Genomic DNA, 20,203 nt, shown 5'->3' with positions numbered 1-20,203 from the left:
GCGCACGCGGGCCAGCGGTGCTGATGTCACAGCGGCCACTGTGACCCGCGGGGGCAAGCCCACAAAAAGGAGCGCTGGGCACAGGCCGCCCGTCAGTGCGACCTGGTGAGGTGAGGAGAGGGCAGGGGAGGGACGGGGCTGGTGCGGGGCTGCCGAGGGAGGAGGGGGGCCCCAGGCCTCGGGGCGCTGGGCCTGTGCTGCAAGCTCACCCGCCTCTGGCTTCTCCCTCGCCCGCGCCCCGCTTCTCCCTCAGAGTCAGCAGAGGAGCATTTGGAGGAGACGCCCGGCGCTGCTGGGACAGGGACTCTCCAAACGCTCACCGTTGACGTGCGCCATGTCCGCAAGGAAGCAGAAGGCCCCCGACTCGATGGAGCAGGGTGAGAGCAAAGTAGCCCTCCCGCGGCGTAGCAGAGGGCTTGTCGGGGCGGCCGGCGTGGGGCCGAGAGCGGTGGCAGGGGGAGGCAGGAGCTCCCCGACCACCCCGGGGCAGGGCCCCTCCTGTCCTCAGCCAGCGGGGCCCAGGCTGGGCAGTGGGCACCTGCTGGGACCCCCGTGCCTGCAATGCCCCCTTCCTCTCCAAGGCCTCCAGCCCTGCCCGTCAGCCAGCTCGGCAGGGGCAGAGCAGGCCCTTGGGGGCAATCCCTCAGGGACGCTTCCCCCGGCCCCGCAGAGGTGCTCATTCCCAGTGGCGTTTGCTCTCTCCCCTCCAGCATGCCTGCTGTGTCGCCGGGCAGAGGCTGACCCGGCTCTCTGCGGGGCCAAACTGGAGAAGCGAGGGCTCTGTGCCCACGTGTTTTGCCTGGTGAGTTACGCCGGGGCTCCCTCCAGCTTGCCGACAGGCAGTCCCTGCCACGCTCTCCTCAGCAGCTCCTCCTCTTTTCTCTGCTGCAGCTTTTTGCCAGCGGGCTTTTTCAGCGAGGGGGCAGGGAAGCAGGACTCATGGGATTTCTCCCCGAGGATATTCGACGTACAATCGCGCAGGCAGCGCAGAAGGTGAGCACCTGACAAGACCGGGGAGATCTGTGCCGGGAGAGGTTTGCGGGACCCTAGCCTGGATCCGAGAAAGAAATCCCAGCCCTTCCGGCCGGCTCTGGGGCAGGAGTCTTGCTCCCAGCAGCTCCACAGAGGCTCCAGCACAGGAGCCTCGTCCGACAGGCGCATCTGCGGGGTGTGACCCAGCAGCGGCCACATCCTGCGCCCTGCCCGGAGGCGTGGGGCTGGCCGCGGCGGCCCTGGGGCTGCCGCTGATGGGGGCTGCTCTGCTCTTTCCAGCACTGCTTCGTCTGTGGCGAGAGCGGGGCCGCCATCTCCTGCTGGCGGAGGGGCTGCGAGCGCAGCTTCCATCTCCCCTGTGCCGTGGAGGGTGGATGCGTCACCCAGTTCGCTCTTCAGTACAGGTACCTCCTCTCCCCTCCTTGCTGCCACCCGGGAAGGAGCCAGCGCTTCTCACCTCGCCCATCCCTTTCCTCTTGCCCCCAGGGCCTTCTGCTGGGAGCACCGCCCAGAGCAGGCAGTGGAGGCGGCTCCGGAGGAGAACACCACCTGCCTCATCTGCCTGGACCATGTGGAGGAGAGAAAGTCCTACGGCACCATGGTGTGCCCAGCGTGCAAACACGCCTGGTTCCACAGGGGCTGCATCCAGGTAGGAGCCGTTCCCTCGCCCCCGGGAATTGCTCGCCCCCAGGGCACGGCAGGCGCTCGGCAGCACCAGGGCCTCACTCGTGCCCCTTACGTTTCTCCTCCTGCAGGGACAGGCTATGAGCGCCGGCATTTCCTGCTTCCAGTGCCCACTCTGTAGAGATAAGGAGCACTTTCTCTCAGAAATGCTCACCATGGGGATCCGAATCCCCTTGAGGTTGGTGTCCTTCTGGCCGGCTCACAAGACAGGAGGCTGCAAGCGCTGTGCTGCGCCAGGGGCTGCCCCAGCAGTCCTTCCTGGCCCTCTGCTGTCCCGCGAGTCTGGGCTTCAGCTTCACGGAGGAGCTGGAAACAGGGCGGGGCGGGGCGAGCAGGGACGCCCTGCATCTCCCTTATGCCGGGGCAGCAGGGGCTCATCCGTTTTCCTTTCTCCATCAGACTGCCATCATGGGAGAACAGGCGTGCATACGCAGAACTAGGCGAGAGGCACAGCCGCTGCGATGCCAGGGAGTGCCTTTGTCCCGGAGGCAGGGAGCAGGCAGAGCAAGAGGGGTAAGTTGCCAAAGCTGCACCCCGGGGCTCTGTACGGGAACCCTGTCTCGCCAAGGGCTCGAGGCGCAAGGACCGAGACCGAGAGCTCGGCCGGACAATCCCGTGCTGCGGTCACTTTGTCCTCACAGCCATGAGCACGTTTGCTTCCCCAGGCCCTGGCAACTGCTCCTGTGCTGCTCCTGCGCTGCCGAGGGCACCCACAGACGCTGCTCCGACTTGAGGAGCAGCACGGCCAGCTGGGAGTGCGACGCGTGTGCTGGCCTGGGCACCGGTAAGAGGCAAAGCACCCGGCTGCCCCTGGGCTGGGGCCAGGGGCCAGGCAAGGCCTGGCAGCGGGAGCCCAGGGTGGGCCTGGCAGAGCCTCTCTGCTCTAGGAGGGCTGGGGGCACCGCTCTGGCCTATCCTGCCCCGGGCCTGGGGGCCGAGCCCTTGACCTTCCTGCTTCCCCTTACAGCCTCCAGTGCCAGCTCGGAGCTCGCCGGCCCCAGCACTGCCAGCCAGGCAGGATCACGGCAATCGCTCAGGTCTCCGGCACCGGAGACCAGCAGCCCCAGCACCACCAGCCAGCTGCCATCAGGGTCCTCCTGCGGCTCCCCACCGTCGGAGACCAGCAGCCCCAGCACTGCCAGCCAGGCAGGATCGGGGCAATCGCTCAGGTCTCCGGCACCGGAGACCAGCAGCCCCAGCACTGCCAGCCAGGCGGCTTCGCGGTCCTCCTGCGGCTCCCCGCCACTTCAGGGCAGCAGCTGCTCCAGTCCCCCTGGGCCTGTGCGGATGCGAGACAGCTCCCGCTTGCAACGCCGGGCACAACATCCCTACAGCCGGCCTGGAAGATGCCGTGACAGGAGCCGTGTGCCAGCACCAAGTGCTGAGACCAGCACCCCCAGCCAGGCGGCGCCGGGGCCGTCCCACAGCTCCCCGGCACCCGAGACCAGCAGCCCCAGCACCGCCAGCCAGCTGCCAGCGGGGTCCTCCTGCGGCTCCCCACCGCTGGAAACCAGCAGCCCCAGCACTGGGAGGCAGGCGGCATTCGGGCCACCCCATGGCTCCCTGGCACCGCAGACCAGCAGCCCCGGCAATGCGGCATCAGGGCCGTCCCAAGGCTCCGCAGTGCTTGAGGGCAGCAGCCGCTCCAGCCCCCCTGGGCCCGACCGCGTGCGAAACAGCTCCCGCTTGCAACGCCGGGCCCAACACCCTTACAGCCGGCCCAGAAGACGCCGTGACAGGAGTCGTGCGCCAGCACCAAGTGCTGAGACCAGCACCCCCAGCCAGGCGGCGCCGGGGCCGTCCCACAGCTCCCCGGCACCCGAGACCAGCAGCCCCAGCACCGCCAGCCAGCTGCCAGCGGGGTCCTCCTGCGGCTCCCCAGCGCTCGAGAGCAGCAGAAGCTCCAGCCCCCCTGGGCCCGTGCGGATGCAAGACCGCTCCCGCTTGCAACGCTGGGCCCAACACCCCTACAGCCGGCCCAGAAGACGCCATGACAGGAGCCGTGCGCCAGCAACAAGTGCTGAGACCAGCACCCCCAGCCAGGCGGCGCCGGGGCCGTCCCACAGCTCCCCGGCACCCGAGACCAGCAGCCCCAGCACCGCCAGCCAGCTGCCAGCGGGGTCCTCCTCTGGCTCCCCAGCGCTTGAGAGCAGTGGAAGCTCCAGCCCCCCTGGGCCCGTGCGGATGCCAGACCGCTCCCGCTTGCAACGCCGGGCCCAACATCCCTACAGCCGGCCCGGACGCCGCCATGGAACCAGCCGTGCGCCATCCCCGAGCGCTGGTCCTGATCCCCCTCCACCCGTACAATAAAGTTGGCCGTTAATCTCTGTGCTGGGACATTCCACGCTCATTCGTCAGCTTCCTCCTCCTCCTCCACCTCTCCCTTTCTTGGGGGGCAGCCTTAGGGGCTGGGCCCAGAGCGTTGTCTTCTCCCTGGCGGTTGGCAGCACCTTCCCCAGACCTCCCTCCTCACGGGCTGGCCTTGGCCGGCTGCCCCGCGCCATGGCCGTGGGCTTCGGCTCTCTGCCCCCGCCGCCGGGAGGGTGGCCCAGCACGGCCCAGTCGGCGCCACCGCCCGTCTCTGGCAATGTGGGCTGTGCCCCCCCCAGCCGGCACGGCCCTCACGACTCGCCCCCCAAAATCACGCGCCCCGGCCCCAGCGACTTTTGACACGCTTCAACTCTGCCTCCTTCTCGATAAGCCTATAACCCATTTCCCATCCTCGTTGCCCAGGTTAGCAGAACTGGGGCAAAGTGGCAAAGCTACTTTTCTTGGAAAGTTGATTTCGGTGTCACGTCTGTCTTTGTGACATGAAGAATTCTGCAGCTTGTGTTTCTACAGTAGCCAAAGGCCTTTCCCCGTTCCCCAGCTCCGGGTCCTGTTCTCCAACGTGATTGCTGCTGCACCAACTGAAGGCTTCCTTCTTGCAGAACAAGCCAAGAAATCCTTTTTAAGAGAGACTGCAAACACCTGGTCAGGAACGTGCTCCTCAGAGCTCAGGAGAGCCAGAGCAGTACCTGTTACTGAGGGCTTGAGTCCCGTCATACGCCCTTTAGAGCAAAAAACCCCCACGTGCTCTACGGCAAGGTAACAGGGGGCCTGGGAAATGTCAGTCATCCAAAAGGATTTCTCTCCCGTTGGAGACCAGCAAGTACCTTTCTAGTGCAGGAAGGAGAAGAGATTTGGTTGCAGAGTGACGGCTGAACAGCTCCGCAGAAGATGGCGCAGAGCTGGAAGGCTGAATCAAAGAATAACGGTGACCAAAGCGCAAAGAGAATCCCCTGGGCTGGCTGTACGGATGCGAACAACCCTCCGCTCTTCAGGCAAACTACAGGTGGTCTTGCGGTGTGTGCATTGAGCGCCTTTCTGACAGGCCTTGATGCAGCATGCGAGTTGCTTCATTACAGCAGGGAGCAGCTGTCCTCTCTGAGGAAGGCAGGGGAACCTGGGAGACCCGATGGGCTTTCCTGCCAACAAAGAGGAAGGAAAGGAGGTACAGAGGGTCCAAAAGAGAACTCGGTGGCAGCGCTTTGTCATTCTGCTCTTGCCTGCTGTGACTGGGAAGACGTGAGCTCCGGGCGCCTGTCGTATGGGCTGTTGCATCATACGGCTGACGGGGAGCTGGGGACGTCCAGCTGGCAGGGCCAGACCTTGATGAGGTCTGCACGGCAGAAACATGCAACGAGGGGAAAACCGATGTGATTTCTGTGTTTAATCTGGCAGCCTTGTGTTCTTATACTGTTGGGCTGACCTAATAATGTGAATGTAGCTTTGACTACCTGGAACTTCTTTTTCGTGTCCTATTTTCCAGGCGTCCCTTAATCTACGGTTTTCCTCCTAGGGAGGGTGAGTCGGGCCCGGTGTTAGTCAGCAGAATTTGCTGCTGGGGGCTCTCAGTTAGCGAGGTTTAGGAATACCTCTGTGGTGCCGCTTTGGGGAGTTTCTCCCTGGAAATCGAGGCAAGAGAGCCCTTTCCCAAGGTGCCGAAGAAACCGCGTAGACTTGCGCGTACCTTCTAGGTCATGCAAGTAAAGCGAGATGCCAGCCAGAGATCGGGAGTGTGTTCACATTTCTCCCCGATAAGTCAAATGCCCTATTTTTCATGGGTTTCTCACAGGAATAAGAATCGTGAGCGGGCACAGAAGGGTTTCTGTACTGGGCCTGGCTGGGATACCGGTAATTTTTTTGTCATCGCACCCTGCACGATGCTGGTTTTAGCGTTGACAGCACACCGATGTTTAGCTACTGCTGAGCAGTGCTTACGCAGAACCAAGGTCTTCTCTGTTTCTCACTCTGCTGCCCCACCCAGCTGGCTGGGAGGGGACACAGCAGAGACAGCTGCCCCGAGCTGACCGAAGGGGTACCACGGATCCATACCACGTAGTGTCATGCTCAGCAAGAAAACCGGGACTGGGGGAGTCTTTCCAAGGCAGCCACTGCACCAAGATGGCTGGGCATCTGCCTGCTGGTGAGAGGTGGTCGGTGGTTGCTGTCACATCAGTTGGCTTCCTTTTTTATTCCCTGCACTTGTTAAACTGTCTTTATCTCGACTCCCTTAGGTCACAGCCTAAGGAAACCGGAGCTTCCTGGGTCTCAGAGTAATTCTAGAGCTCAAGTGGCGACAGACATCAACTCTAGATCACACAGTACATGCCAACGCTCATCACTGACCCAAGAAGACATGCTCCTCCTGTCCTACCCAAGGCTTTCAAGTCCAACACACTTTCTTCCTAAAGCAGGACGCTACCTTATTTACTTGTAACACCATTCCTACGTTCCGTGGGATAGGGCTACAGGTAGGTTACGCAAGCCATCAAGCCACTGTCTGGAAGCACCAGAGCCTTTTGGGTACTGTTTGTCACCATGGTTTGCCTGAGAAGGAAACTAAAACACAGAATAGACGGCGAGAAATTTAACCTGCCATGGAGATAGCTACAGTGAACAAGTACGAGTTTGTGCTTTACAAAGCATCATTTTTAAAATTCAACCCTGAGTTTTTCAAGTGTCAACCCTTATTTTTATAATGCAAGCCTCAATGTTAGGGCAAAAAGCATAAATTTAAAAGACCAAAGCCTACTTCTGGGGGTGCAAACAGTCATTTTTAAGGTCCAGGCCCACATACATGGAGGACAAAACCTAATTTATTAGTTCCAAGCTCCATCTTTAAGGTTCAGAGACTCATTTTAAGGGCCCAGAGCATCATTTTTAAGCCCCAAAGTCTGATCTGGAAGGACCACAGCCTCATTTGTAGAGTCTAAATCCAAATTTATACGGTCCAAACCCTTATTTTTACTTTCCAAACTCTTAGTTTTGCCTTCCAAAGCCTCATTTTAGTTTCCAAAACCTTCACTTTTAGGGTGCAGAAGCTCAGGGTTAGTTTGCATAGTCTCATTTTCAGGGTCCAAAGCCTCTTTTTTAGGATCCAGACAAGCATTTTTAGGGTGCAGGCTGCATCTGGACTGTCCAAACCCTCATTTGGAGGGTCCAAAGCCCACTTTTAGGGCTCAAAGCCTCAGGCTTAGGTCCCAAAGCCTCAGGCTTAGGGTCCAAAGCTTTGATTCGAGGATTGAAAGACTTCAGTTGCAGGGTGCCAACCCTCATTTTAAGGTACAAACTCCTCACTTAGGGCTCAAAGCCTCATTTCCTTAATGTCCGAGGCATATAATGAGCATCCAAAGACCCAGCTGTAGGGTCCAAAGCCCCGTTTTAGGGCCAAAATCCTTGGTTTCAGGCTTTAAAAACGGCCCTTTGGAAATGCTGACTCATATGGGCCCTAGCAATATGAAAGAGGGGGTCTCAGCATGCCCGGGCCCCCACTGCCTGCGGCTGTCTGAACCTCTCCCAGCTCTGGCTGGGAGACAGGAGTCGCCAGGGGGAAGGGGGTAGTGGGAGGAGGTACTGGTCCGGCCAACTTGGGAGGGTCCGTACCAGTCCCTGTGCCCTTGTGCTCTCTCTAGTTAGCGCACGACAAGAAGAGGGTGGAAGAAGACCTCTGGCAGAGCCTGCCGTACCTGCGGGACACTCAAGCCACCTTGCCAGAGGTGGCCATCAGGTTCATCGGTGGGCCACAGTCCCCAGGGTCCCTCTTCTGCCAGCCTGGCCCCAGTCCCCACCACCGCATTGGCAGCAAGGTCTTGCCGCATGGCACCCGAGGAACCTGAGCAGGCAGAAGCTGCGGGATACCTGCGACGGCGAGGAGGGGCTGGTGGGGCAGGGGACGGGGCCTGGGCAGGGTGCCATGGTCTGGAGGGGACTCCTGGGGGTCTCTGCAGGCAGGGGGGGGGTCATGTCTGCTCTGCTTCCTTCTCTTGCAGCCCTTCTGCCCTTGGCAAAAGACCCTGAACTCTCGGTCAGGACTCTCGCAGCGGAGGCCATCTTCATCCTGATAAGAGAGATGCCAAGATCAGGATGGAGCCTGCAGTCACTGTGCTGCTGGCCCCCGGTGAGCCCTGAAGAAGTGAAATCCTCCTCTGGAAAACAGCTGTATTTTAATAAATTTTTTTTTTTTAATAAAGCTGGAACAACAAGCCCAGTCCCATGCTGTCCTTCCCATGGAGAACACCCAGAGCGTGCTGAGCAGACAGTGTCATTCCTGGCTTGTGCTGCTGCCTGCAGGACAGCAGACCGGGACCCAGGGTGTCCTTGCGGCAAAGCCCCAGCTGCTCCGCTAGACCACAGAACCCGGAGAGGAGGAGGAGGAGGAGAGAAGCTTTAGCCCAGCCTGCCTCTCCTGAGACATCTCAGGGCACCCGTACTCTGCCAAGTCGGCAAATTGTCGTTTGCCCTGGCATCAAACCCCTCTCTTTTACAGGGGAGGGGTGCTGGTTTGGGCCGGGATAGAGTTAATTTTCTTCACGGTAGCTGGCACGGGGCTATGTTTTGAGTGGGAACAAGGGGTTATACCAGATGTCCCGAGTGGGGACAGCCCAAAACTACATAAGCCAAGTGGGGCAGGAGCAAAACTGCCTCCAGTCACCTCGAGTGGGAATCTGGCAAAGCCGTGGCTGATAGAAAGCTGACAAACCCTGGAGGCAGGAGAAAATGTGGGTCGCATGTGGTGTTCCCCAGGGCTCAGTACTGCGGCCGCTTCTGTTTAATATCTTTATCAACGATCTGCATGAGGGGATGGAGTGCACCCTCAGCAAGTTTGCCGACGACACCGAGTTGGGAGGGAGGGTTGGTCTGCCTGAGGGTAGGAAGGCTCTACAGAGAGATCTGGACAGGCTGGATCGATGGGCCGAGGCCAATTGTACGAGGTTCAACGAGGCCAAGTGCCGGGTCCTGCGCTTTGGTCACAACAACCCCACGCAGCGCTACAGGCTTGGGGAAGAGTGGCTGGAAAGCTGTCCGGCAGAAGAAGACCTGGGGCTGCTGGTTGACAGCCGGCTGAATACGAGCCAGCAGTGTGCCCAGGTGGCCAAGAAGGCCAACGGCATCCTGGCCTGTATCAGAAATAGCGTGGCCGGCAGGAGCAGGGAGGTGATTGTTCCCCTGTACTCGGCACTGGTGAGGCCGCACCTCGAGTCCTGTGTTCAGTTTTGGGCCCCTCACTACAGGAAAGACATGGAGATGCTGGAGCGTGTCCAGAGAAGGGCAACCAAGCTGGTGAGGGGCCTGGAGCACAAGTCTTACGAGGAGCGGCTGAGGAAGCTGGGGCTGTTTAGTCTGGAGAAAAGGAGGCTGAGGGGAGACCTTATCGCTCTCTACAACTACCTGAAAGGAGGTTGTAGTGAGGTGGGTGCTGGTCTCTTCCATCAGGAAACTTGCAATAGGACAAGAGGAAACTTGTCCACCGGACAAGCCCACCAGGACTGGACCCCTCGGCTGACCAGACACCTCGGCTGACTGAACCAACGCTGGACAGACCCAGGACCGGTGAAATCTTTCTCTCTTCCTTTTTCTCTCTCTGTCTTCTTCTCTCTTTCCTTTTCCTTTGCCAAAGTCCCTACACCTCATCCGTTTCAAGATAGAAACCGTTGACCAAGCCTGAGACTAAGAGTAGATGCAGCCGCCCCTGGGCCCTTCTCTGAGGAGGAGTCTGGAAAGCGAGGGGGTCTGCTCTGAACCTCCTGACTCAACAGGAGTGATCTCCTTATTCCCTCAATTGATGTATATGGTTACACGGTTTACAGAAGTAGTCTTATGCCAGTTCCTGTTGTGAGAAACCCTGCCACCTACTACCACGCCTCCCCAAATCAGTTGGCTTCTGTCATGAATAAAATCTTTAACCGATCGTTTGGTGTTGCTTCACCTTAATTTAGCCCAAGAGAATTTCGAATTAAACACGACTCCCTGGTCTGTCCAGTCTGGGTCGTGACAGGCCCTCACTGCTCGCCCCCAAAATCACGCGCCTATCTAACCGAAATCTCCCTTGCCGCAACTTGAGGCCATTGCCTCTCGTCCTATCTCCGGCCACCTGACAGAAGAGACCAGCACCCACCTCACTACAACCCCCCTTCAGGTAGTTGTAGAGAGCGACAAGGTCTCCCCTCAGCCTCCTCTTCTCTAGACTAAACAGCCCCAGCTCCCTCAGCGTCACCCGGTGACGCCCCGGTGACGTGGGTGCCGAGGGCTCGGGCCCCCGCCTCAGCACTTCGCAGCCACCCCTGTGAGGTGGTGGCCGCCTCAGAGCGGGCGGCAGGTGGCCGAGGGCGTCCCTGCCCGTAGCCGGGGCGCACGCGGGCCAGCGGTGCTGATGTCACAGCGGCCACTGTGACCCGCGGGGGCAAGCCCACAAAAAGGAGCGCTGGGCACAGGCCGCCCGTCAGTGCGACCTGGTGAGGTGAGGAGAGGGCAGGGGAGGGACGGGGCTGGTGCGGGGCTGCCGAGGGAGGAGGGGGGCCCCAGGCCTCGGGGCGCTGGGCCTGTGCTGCAAGCTCACCCGCCTCTGGCTTCTCCCTCGCCCGCGCCCCGCTTCTCCCTCAGAGTCAGCAGAGGAGCATTTGGAGGAGACGCCCGGCGCTGCTGGGACAGGGACTCTCCAAACGCTCACCGTTGACGTGCGCCATGTCCGCAAGGAAGCAGAAGGCCCCCGACTCGATGGAGCAGGGTGAGAGCAAAGTAGCCCTCCCGCGGCGTAGCAGAGGGCTTGTCGGGGCGGCCGGCGTGGGGCCGAGAGCGGTGGCAGGGGGAGGCAGGAGCTCCCCGACCACCCCGGGGCAGGGCCCCTCCTGTCCTCAGCCAGCGGGGCCCAGGCTGGGCAGTGGGCACCTGCTGGGACCCCCGTGCCTGCAATGCCCCCTTCCTCTCCAAGGCCTCCAGCCCTGCCCATCAGCCAGCTCGGCAGGGGCAGAGCAGGCCCTTGGGGGCAATCCCTCAGGGACGCTTCCCCCGGCCCCGCAGAGGTGCTCATTCCCAGTGGCGTTTGCTCTCTCCCCTCCAGCATGCCTGCTGTGTCGCCGGGCAGAGGCTGACCCGGCTCTCTGCGGGGCCAAACTGGAGAAGCGAGGGCTCTGTGCCCACGTGTTTTGCCTGGTGAGTTACGCCAGGGCTCCCTCCAGCTTGCCGACAGGCAGTCCCTGCCACGCTCTCCTCAGCAAGCTCCTCCTTTTTCCTCTGCTGCAGTTTTTTGCCAACAAGCTTTTTCAGCGACGGAGTAGGGATGGGGTTCGCCTTGAGGATATTCGACGTACAATCGCGCAGGCAGCGCAGAAGGTGAGCACCTGACAAGACCAGGGAGATCTGTGCCGGGAGAGGTTTGCGGGACCCTAGCCTGGATCCGAGAAAGAAATCCCAGCCCTTCCGGCCGGCTCTGGGGCAGGAGTCTTGCTCCCAGCAGCTCCACAGAGGCTCCAGCACAGGAGCCTCGTCCGACAGGCGCATCTGCGGGGTGTGACCCAGCAGCGGCCACATCCTGCGCCCTGCCCGGAGGCGTGGGGCTGGCCGTGGCGGCCCTGGGGCTGCCGCTGATGGGGGCTGCTCTGCTCTTTCCAGCACTGCTTCGTCTGTGGCGAGAGCGGGGCCGCCATCTCCTGCCGGGAAACAGGCTGCGAGCGCAGCTTCCATCTCCCCTGTGCCGTGGAGGGTGGATGCGTCACCCAATTCTTTGGGCTCTACAGGTAAGGGCAGCTGGCCCCCACAGGGGAGGCTGCTTGCTTTCAATCCTCTTCCTGCCAGCATCAGCCAAACAGGGAAGGAACCCGCAGTGACATTTCAGAACAGCCAGTCTCAGGCATAGCCACAGCCAGACAAGATCTGGGGCTCCTTCACACCTCGTCTCCCCTCCTTGCCGCCACCCGGGGAAGGAGCCAGCGCTTCTCACCTCGCCCATCCCTTTCCTCTTGCCCCCAGGGCCTTCTGCTGGGAGCACCGCCCAGAGCAGGCAGTGGAGGCAGCTCCAGAGGAGAATACCACCTGCCTCATCTGTCTGGACCTTGTGGAGAAGAGAAAGTCCTACGGCACCATGGTATGCCCAGCGTGCAAACACGCCTGGTTCCACAGGGGCTGCATCCAGAATCAGGCTATGCACGTTGGCTTCTCCTGCTTCCAGTGCCCACATTGTCAAAATGAATATCGATTTCTGATGGAAATGCTCACCATGGGGATCCGAATCCCCAGGAGGTTGGTATTTTTTCTTCACAGCTCAAAAGTGAGGAGGATGCAAGCGCTGTGCCCTGCCAGGGGCTGCCTCAGCAGTCCTGGCCCTCTGCTGTCAATCTGGGCTTCAGCTTCACGGAGGAGCTGGAAATGGGGCAGGGGGGGATGCGCAGGGACGCCCTGCATCTCCCTTATGCTGGGACAGCAGGGTCTCATCAATTTTCCCTTCCTTCACAAATAGAGGACCATCATGGGAGGATGATGGTGCCTACGAAGAATTATATGAGAGGCATAGCCGCTGCGATGCCAGGGAGTGCCTTTGTCCCGGAGGCAGGGAGCAGGCAGAGCAAGAGGGGTAAGTTGCCAAAGCTGCACCCCGGGGCTCTGTACGGGAACCCTGTCTCGCCAAGGGCTCGAGGCGCAAGGACCGAGACCGAGAGCTCGGCCGGACAATCCCGTGCTGCGGTCACTTTGTCCTCACAGCCATGAACCCGTTTGCTTCCCCAGGCCCTGGCAACTGCTCCTGTGCTGCTCCTGCGCTGCCGAGGGCACCCACAGACGCTGCTCCTTCATGAAGCATAGCACAACTAGCTGGGAGTGCGACGCGTGTGCTGGCCTGGGCACCGGTAAGAGGCAAAGCACCCGGCTGCCCCTGGGCTGGGGCCAGGGGCCAGGCAAGGCCTGGCAGCGGGAGCCCAGGGTGGGCCTGGCAGAGCCTCTCTGCTCTAGGAGGGCTGGGGGCACCGCTCTGGCCTATCCTGCCCTGGGCCTAGGGGCCGAGCCCTTGACCTTCCTGCTTCCCCTTACAGCCTCCAGTGCCAGCTCGGAGCTCGCCGGCCCCAGCACTGCCAGCCAGGCAGGATCGCGGCAATCGCTCAGGTCTCCGGCACCGGAGACCAGCAGCCCCAGCACTGGGAGGCAGGTGGCATTCGGGCCACCCCATGGCTCCCTGGCACCGCAGACCAGCAGCCCCGGCAATGAGGCATCAGGGCCGTCCCAAGGCTCCGCAGTGCTTGAGGGCAGCAGCCGCTCCAGCCCCCCTGGGCCCGACCGCATGCGAAACAGCTCCCGCTTGCAACGCCGGGCCCAACACCCTTACAGCCGGCCCAGAAGACGCCGTGACAGGAGTCGTGCGCCAGCAACAAGTGCTGAGACCAGCACCCCCAGCCAGGCGGCGCCGGGGCCGTCCCACAGCTCCCCGGCACCCGAGACCAGCAGCCCCAGCACCGCCAGCCAGCTGCCAGCGGGGTCCTCCTCTGGCTCCCCAGCACTTGAGAGCAGTGGAAGCTCCAGCCCCCCTGGGCCCGTGCGGATGCCAGACCGCTCCCGCTTGCAACGCCGGGCCCAACATCCCTACAGCCGGCCCGGACGCCGCCATGGAACCAGCCGTGCGCCATCCCCGAGCGCTGGTCCTGATCCCCCTCCACCCGTACAATAAAGTTGGCCGTTAATCTCTGTGCTGGGACATTCCACGCTCATTCGTCAGCTTCCTCCTCCTCCTCCACCTCTCCCTTTCTTGGGGGGCAGCCTTAGGGGCTGGGCCCAGAGCGTTGTCTTCTCCCTGGCGGTTGGCAGCACCTTCCCCAGACCTCCCTCCTCGCGGGCTGGCCTTGGCCGGCTGCCCCGCGCCATGGCCGTGGGCTTCGGACCTCGCTGGCCCCGCAGCCTGCTCGGTTGCCCCGGGGGAAGTTCACGCCCACCCCCGGGACCGGGGATCTCTGTCCCTGGCCCCGGGAGGGCGGCCCGGCCCGGGACGGCCCGAGCGCGGAGCACGTCCCCCGGCGCGGCACGGCCCGCCCGGCGCTGCCGCCCGTCTCCCGGCAACGTGGGCCGCGCCCGCCCGCCCGGCATGGCCCTCGCGGCTCGCCGTAGCTCGGCGGCGGTGGCGGCGACGGCGGCGGCGCGGCCGGGCCGGCGGTGAGTGCGGCGGCCGTCGGGCCTGGGCCGCCCCTGGCTCCCCCGTGCCCGGCCCCGGCCCCGGCCCAGGCTCCGGCAGCGCGGGGCCCCCACTGGGCCCGAGCCGGGCGCTGCCCCTTCCTCCGCGGGGCTGGGCGCCGGGCAGGGTGGTCTCGGGCAGTGTCGTCCTGTTTTTGGGGGGGAGGCGCCTGATTGGGGGTTCTTCCGCGCCGGGCAGGGCTGTCTGGGCTTTGGGGTTTGTGGGCAGGTGTAGGGGCGACCCGCGGTTTGGGGGTGTTTGTGGGGCATGGAGGGTGCCGCCAGGTTGGGGGGGGGTGTCAGTGGCTGCAGGGACTGCCGCCCAGCTTCGGGCGTGTTTCTGGGTTTGGGGGTGTCTCTGGGCTTGGGGCATGCCAGCAGCTTAGGGGGTGCTGGCGGCTGTGGGATGTGCCTGGTTTTAGGGTCAGTTCCTAGATTTGGGCTATGCTGCCCGGTATTCCTGGTTTGGGGGTGCTGCCAGGTTGGGGGTGCCACAGAGACCTGCGCTTGTGATCAACGCAGAGGAGTTTCCCGAGCGGCGTGGGGGCCTCTGCTGCCCGGCTGGCTGGCTGTCTCCCCGCCAGCTTCATCCCCGCTGCCCTGGCGAGAGCGCAAGGGCTCGGTCAGCAGCTGCTGGATGAAGCTGTGTTTGCTGGCCCAGCTCTCGGCCTCCTTGCCTGCCTCCGCTCAGCTCAGTTTAAGATCTGGCTTCGCCCATGTTGTTTATTCGGCCCTTCTGCTGGAAGCTGCTTATCTATCATTGCCCAGAGACGAGAGTTTAACCCATGGCCCGGCGCAGAGCTGGATGTCTTTGCCGGAGCTGCTGGGGCCAGTTTTGTGAATCGTGCGTGGGAGTAACGAAGGGGCAGATGTGTGTGTCCCTGCTCTGCCCTTTCTCTGACCTGTTGAAAGCAGCATCTGCTCCAAGGGAAAAAAACCCTGGCAGTTCAGCAGTGCCAGCAGTGAATCTCGTACAGTGCCCGTGTGGCCGTGCTGCACTCTCTGCCTGGGCATTCAGGCTGTTTCAGCAGCGCGGGTACCAGGCCGGCCACCCTTGGGAAGAGCTAGGGGCACTCCCCGCCATCCTCGGGTGTTTTTAACTTGTGCTGACAGAGGTGAAATCATGTCTCTCGTATTTAGAGTACTTTTAGGGTAGTACACGTTGTGCTGTCTGCTCTGCTTTGGTAGTAAATGATGTGTTTCTGTTTATAGTTTAATTGTTTATTCCTTGTTTTGAGTCTCTGATGCAGATCGTTCAGGGCCATTGATCGAGGCTGTTTTTTGCTTTGTTCCTGTGGTTTCACTTGGCAGTGCTGCAGGAGGGATGCCGAGCAGTGCTGCTCCACTGCTGGATGCTGGGGTGGCCCCAAGGAAAGGGGCATTAGGAAATCCTTTCCCGAGTCTAGCTGAAGCTCAAGTGATCTTCTGCCAGTGGAGTTGCCATGGCACTTGTGTCACTTAGCAAGTTCACTAACTTTTCTTGGGTTCACCTTAGTTTCTGCTCTGTACGAGACTGCCAGCAAGCATTTAATTCCTGCAGTCTTTACTCATGTTGCATCTTCCTGTCGCAAAGCAGTTTGTCAAATGGCTGTCTAGTGAATGAGAGAGACTTCCAGTGAAGGTCAGCTGTTGGGGCAATCAGAAGTAGAAGAGGGCTGTAACCTAACATTTTGAAGCTGGATGGAACTAGCAACTTGAATTTATTCTTCTTGTCCTGGCACATGTCAGATCAGCTCTGATAGCTTTCTTTGCATTCTGGTGATACCAGGAAGGGTCATGAATCTTTAGTCTCATGGTAGGTTTTTACCTGTAAACACTTCTGCGTACTTCTACCTGCATCTGCTTTTATCCCTGTAAAACCAACAGCTGGCTCTTTTGCTTTGTAGTCAGTTGTATTCTTTTGTAGTCCAGTTCATCTGCATTTGTCTCATTCCTTCTCCCTCTCTCTCTGTTTTGGATAGCGGAATAATCTAATAAACTTGTTAAACCGAAGATTAACCAGGTGCATATTCCTGTCTTAATGAATACAGCATGGGAGAGAAAGGCAGAAATGTCTCATCAGGGCATGAGTAGAAGTGCAGTGTGGTTGCCAGTTTCGGCGGTGTTTGGCAGTGGTGGTAGTCGTGACCCTGTACTGGCTCAGTGTTTCTGGCTCAAACTTGGTGCAAAGGTTGCCTGTGTTTCTGGCTTGGTTCTGCCTGTGCCTTTGGTTGGAGTGGGGTCTATGTGGTTGTCTGGAGTGTGGCTTAATGCCTTGTCTACTTTGGGAAGATTTTGAGCTGTTGGACAGGTGGGACTGAGAGCAGGGTTGGCAGGAAGTTGGCTTTGGGCTCTTGTATGATGTTGCTAACGCGAGGACTCTGGCTATTTTTTGGCTTCTCCTTGTTCAATCCAGGTACATCAACCTCCAAGAAAGGGAGAAGTCTAAAGGCAGCATCCTCCCCAGCAAGTTTTGGTTTAGGCGTTTGTCCATCTTATGTCCGCTCTGGAAGTGGTGCCTGTGAAGAATGACGTCAAGAGGTGCTGGGACTACTTTCTCGAGGAAGAACTACAGGCTGAGCACCGAGCCAGAGAAGTCCAAGGTCACAGGTATGGGCCTGTATGTGCCGTGTAAAAGCAGGACCACTGTGGATCGGGTGAGCGCCCCTTGCCTCACTTGAGATCAGCTGCCTTCCAGTTGCAGTTACCTTGCTGATGTGAAGTGTGGTGGGGCTGAAACTGAGTAAATCCCTGAACTGAGATGAGATTTTGGGAGGGATGTTCCTGTAGTACTAAGGACTCCAGAAGCTCATGTCACAGTGTCCTTTCTTTGGCACACAGCCCTGCCTTGTGAGGCTTGAGAATGTCGTGTTGCCTGCCTTTGTCCCATCTGATTCAGGGAGTTCCCCTTCCAGGATTAACAGTTTGTCAAGTTCTCAGATTAATCCTTTTCTGGGAAGTTTTGGTACCTGCTAGGCAGTCTGTTTCGTTTTGGGCTTGCTAATCCAGCAGAAGTGTGCTTATGAGACCATAAATCTGGCATTTGAGGGCACTGTTGCACCCAGAAATAAAGCATGCTGCATCAATGTGACACAGGATTGTTTTGCACGATGAAAGCTAAAGTGAGGCATACATCATTAAAGAGGACTGTGGGTAAGATGACATGAGCTGCATCTGCAAACCTTTCTATTTCAGCATCTTATAGTGCAGTTAAGAGATGGAGGTACTTAAAATGTCCCAGGTATGAATAGGACATCAGGAATTGCAATAGTGATAAGATTTTTTTTTTATTTTTTTTTTTAAATGAAATTGGATTCCCACCTCCGGCTTTTGAAGCTGCTTTATCTGGAATTAGTACAGCAGGATTCCTGAGGATGTAGTTCCACCTGTGGATACCAATTTATAGGCTCCCATTTTCTATTGTAGAGCAGCTCAAATTGAAAGAGCCCTTGTTGCAGAGATGCACCCCATAATGCTGGACTCCCGGGCTGCTAGTGAAGACAGTAAGATGATGAATGACTTCTTGAAGCTGTGTTTTCCACTGTACTGATCTGCAGACTTGAACGTCATCTTCCCATAGTTAACAGTTTCTTGCTTGTATATGAAATTAATGTTTGAGTTTATCTCCTGACTCCCTAAGCTTATTTCCTTTCTGTTTTTCACAAGGGATTGTGAACAGCAGGCTGCTGAATGATTATCTGCATCGCGTCTTTACCAATGCTGATGGGAACCAGCCTGCAGCTGCTTACAGGTATTGGACTTCTTCTCATTCACTAGATGGCAAGCGATGCTGTATCAGTCACCAGATATACAGCACTGCGGTGAAAGGAAAGATCTTTTAGTGCCACACAGTGATCTTTGTTAAAAGCACAGCAGCCCCGTGTTACAGAAATTACTCTTAGGTCTTGTGCTTTAATGGCTTTTCCAAATTGCAGGGCTTGCTAGGAAGGATTCTTCAGAATTTTTTGCATGAAAAACCCCATACACAAAATCACTAGGCAATATTTCTGAAATAAATAGGCAAGTAGGCGTTCACCTTATTATTCCTGTTCCCCCTTTACTTGTAAGGAAGCGCAACATGCACAGGTTTTAGGTACAGGAATGAAAAATAGGTTGTCAGTGCCCTGTAAGCTTAAAGCAAGGCTATTACTGATATATGGAATGTCATACATTTCTCAGGCTGTGGAACTGTTAGTACTTTTATTATTACGAGTCACCAAAGGAAAAGAAACAGAAAGTTCCTGGTTAGTGTCTGTTTTCTTCTATTTGTTTTCAGTTCTCCTTCATATTGTAGCCCAGAAACTTGTAGCTGTGGATGAGAAAAATTTCCCTTGCATTTAGCTCTTTTGCCAGAGGCAAGTCAGACAGGTTCAGGGCAGGTACGAGTGTGGTAGAGCAAGGCAGGCGAGTAGCTCCTGCTGGTTGGAAGTGCTGCAGAGTGGCTGGGGTCACATTCCATGGGCTATACTTAGTACTGCCAGCTCAAATGTGAGCTCAGAGCTGCTAAAAATAGCTCTTGGCCCTCTCTGCTCTTGGTGAGCTAGGGTTATGGCAGGGGAGTGCAAAGTGGGTCGTGTTACTTTGCCATGAGCTCTCCTGCCAGCATGCCTTGGAATATTCCACCTACCTGAGCATTTTGGTTTTCAGTATTTCTAATTTCTTTGCCTGGTGATATTGATGGTTTGTTGGACTGGTCTCTATTTTTTCCCTGCCTTCCACCCTTTTCCCTGGACTTGGCTATTTGGTAGAAAGCCCAGCAGCAGTCAAATAGGTCTTGAAAATAACATTGGCCATATGAGAGCAACTTTTATGGTATGACATCCTGTCTTCGGAGGCCTAAATTCCTCACAGAGGAGCTCGCTGCAGACACCTCTCTGGCTGCCTCGTGCTCTTCTAACCTCCTTCTAGAACTCCTCCTCCATGCTAGCTGCTGATTAAGCTGCTTTGCTGAACCCATCCTCTCTCCTGCCAACCAAAACTGATTCTTTGATTCCACTTCTGTGCATCTTCACATCCATCAGGCTTTCAAAAGGTCTTTCACCACAGTCTTGGGGAAAACCCTAGTCCTGAAGAAGTGGGAAGTTGTTCCACAGATGGCTTTGGAAATGGGAAGCAGGGATAGGAACAACTAGCAACTCTTACAGTAAAAGGAGGTCCTGCTGGGGTCCCTCAAAGACCTGCAACACGACCTGTGTTGTTCTGTGTACCCTTGGGAGACTTGGAAAGGGAGAGAGCATGAGGGGGAAGGTTTGCTGCTGTTACAAAGCTATTTAGAGCAATGTAAGGGTAAGGTGGCTGTAACAGTGACTGGGTAGTGAAATGGTCTATGAAACTCAGTGTAGGGAAATGCAAAGTAATGTACTGAAAGGGGAACAGCCTCAACATTGTGCATAAAATGATGGGCCCTGGGCTGATTTTTATAGCACAGGAAAGAGATTGGGGTGGGAATACTAAGTCAGAAAAATAAAGTAGGAAGTTAGGAATTGTTGGGAAAGGCATGTACGATAAGGAAAATCATTATGCCACTGAATAAATTTGTGCCTTACCTTCGTCTCGAGTATCATGTGGTTCTGGTCTCGCTGACTCCAAAAGGGTATTTTAGAGCTACAGAGGTTTTGAGGAAGGGTAAGAGCAAGTCAGATGTATGGAATGGCTCTTGTACAAGAAACAGCTAAGTAAACTAGCTTTGGAAAGAGAGAACTAGTGGAGGGCAGTATGAAGAAGTTCTCTAAAATAGTGGCCCAGAGGGTGTGTGTGAGAGACTTTTCCTCAGTGTGAAAACAAAGTGGTTTTGGTTGTTGTCAGAGAGAAGGTGCTGGGCTAGCCTGACCTTTGTCTGAACTGCTCCAGCTGCTGGTATGGTCTTCTCTCTTCTTTTATATTATGAAATACTTGGGGGAAAAAAAGGATCCTGACTTATGCTGTGTTTGTATGATGCTGACTGCAGCGAAGTCGTGGTCCACAGTTGTTGGTAGTACAGCTGGTTTCTTACTGCCACTGTACTGCAGTACGGTTTCTTACTGCCACTGTACCGCAGTACAGTTTTCTTACTGCCACAAAATACTCCTGAGCAGAC

The 20,203-nt window shown here is 57.9% G+C and overlaps 2 protein-coding genes, 1 long non-coding RNA gene and 1 other non-coding gene across 6 annotated transcripts in view; 3 read left to right on the top strand and 1 right to left on the bottom strand.

Annotated features, from left to right (window-relative positions):
• Positions 1-264: 264 nt before the first annotated feature.
• On the top strand, positions 265-990 carry LOC138681786 (uncharacterized). Its single transcript, XR_011321992.1, has 3 exons — positions 265-377; positions 711-802; positions 892-990. It is a non-coding gene; the product is annotated as an uncharacterized lncRNA (long non-coding RNA).
• A 5,274-nt stretch (positions 991-6,264) lies between these two features.
• On the bottom strand, positions 6,265-6,349 carry LOC138681859 (small nucleolar RNA SNORD45). The gene has a single exon (XR_011322059.1). It is a non-coding gene; the product is annotated as a small nucleolar RNA SNORD45 (small nucleolar RNA).
• A 4,270-nt stretch (positions 6,350-10,619) lies between these two features.
• On the top strand, positions 10,620-13,651 carry LOC138690846 (PHD finger protein 7-like). The gene is made up of 8 exons (XM_069811962.1): positions 10,620-10,726; positions 11,060-11,151; positions 11,242-11,331; positions 11,611-11,735; positions 11,968-12,237; positions 12,455-12,568; positions 12,721-12,839; positions 13,023-13,651. Exons 1-8 carry the CDS (start codon positions 10,684-10,686, stop codon positions 13,649-13,651), a joined length of 1,482 nt encoding a protein of 493 aa, XP_069668063.1. The 5' UTR covers positions 10,620-10,683.
• A 231-nt stretch (positions 13,652-13,882) lies between these two features.
• The window catches only part of RNF123 (ring finger protein 123), a 52,503-nt gene continuing 46,182 nt past the window's right edge, over positions 13,883-20,203 (top strand). Inside the window, exons 1-3 of one of the 3 annotated variants that reach the window (XM_069769664.1) lie at positions 13,883-14,130; positions 16,544-16,737; positions 17,794-17,878. In XM_069769664.1, the coding sequence (XP_069625765.1) occupies positions 16,656-16,737; positions 17,794-17,878 (167 nt within the window). In that variant the 5' untranslated portion in view covers positions 13,883-14,130; positions 16,544-16,655. Of the gene's footprint in view, positions 14,131-14,459; positions 15,264-16,543; positions 16,738-17,793; positions 17,879-20,203 lie in introns of those variants that run through there. The other 2 variants (XM_069769666.1, XM_069769665.1) reach the window with 2 other exon arrangements.

This window comes from Haliaeetus albicilla, chromosome 24 (assembly GCF_947461875.1).
Source record: "Haliaeetus albicilla chromosome 24, bHalAlb1.1, whole genome shotgun sequence".
Lineage (NCBI taxonomy): Eukaryota > Metazoa > Chordata > Aves > Accipitriformes > Accipitridae > Haliaeetus > Haliaeetus albicilla.
The sequence above is the reverse complement of the archived record's forward strand: the minus strand, read 5'-3'. Positions and strand labels throughout refer to the sequence as shown.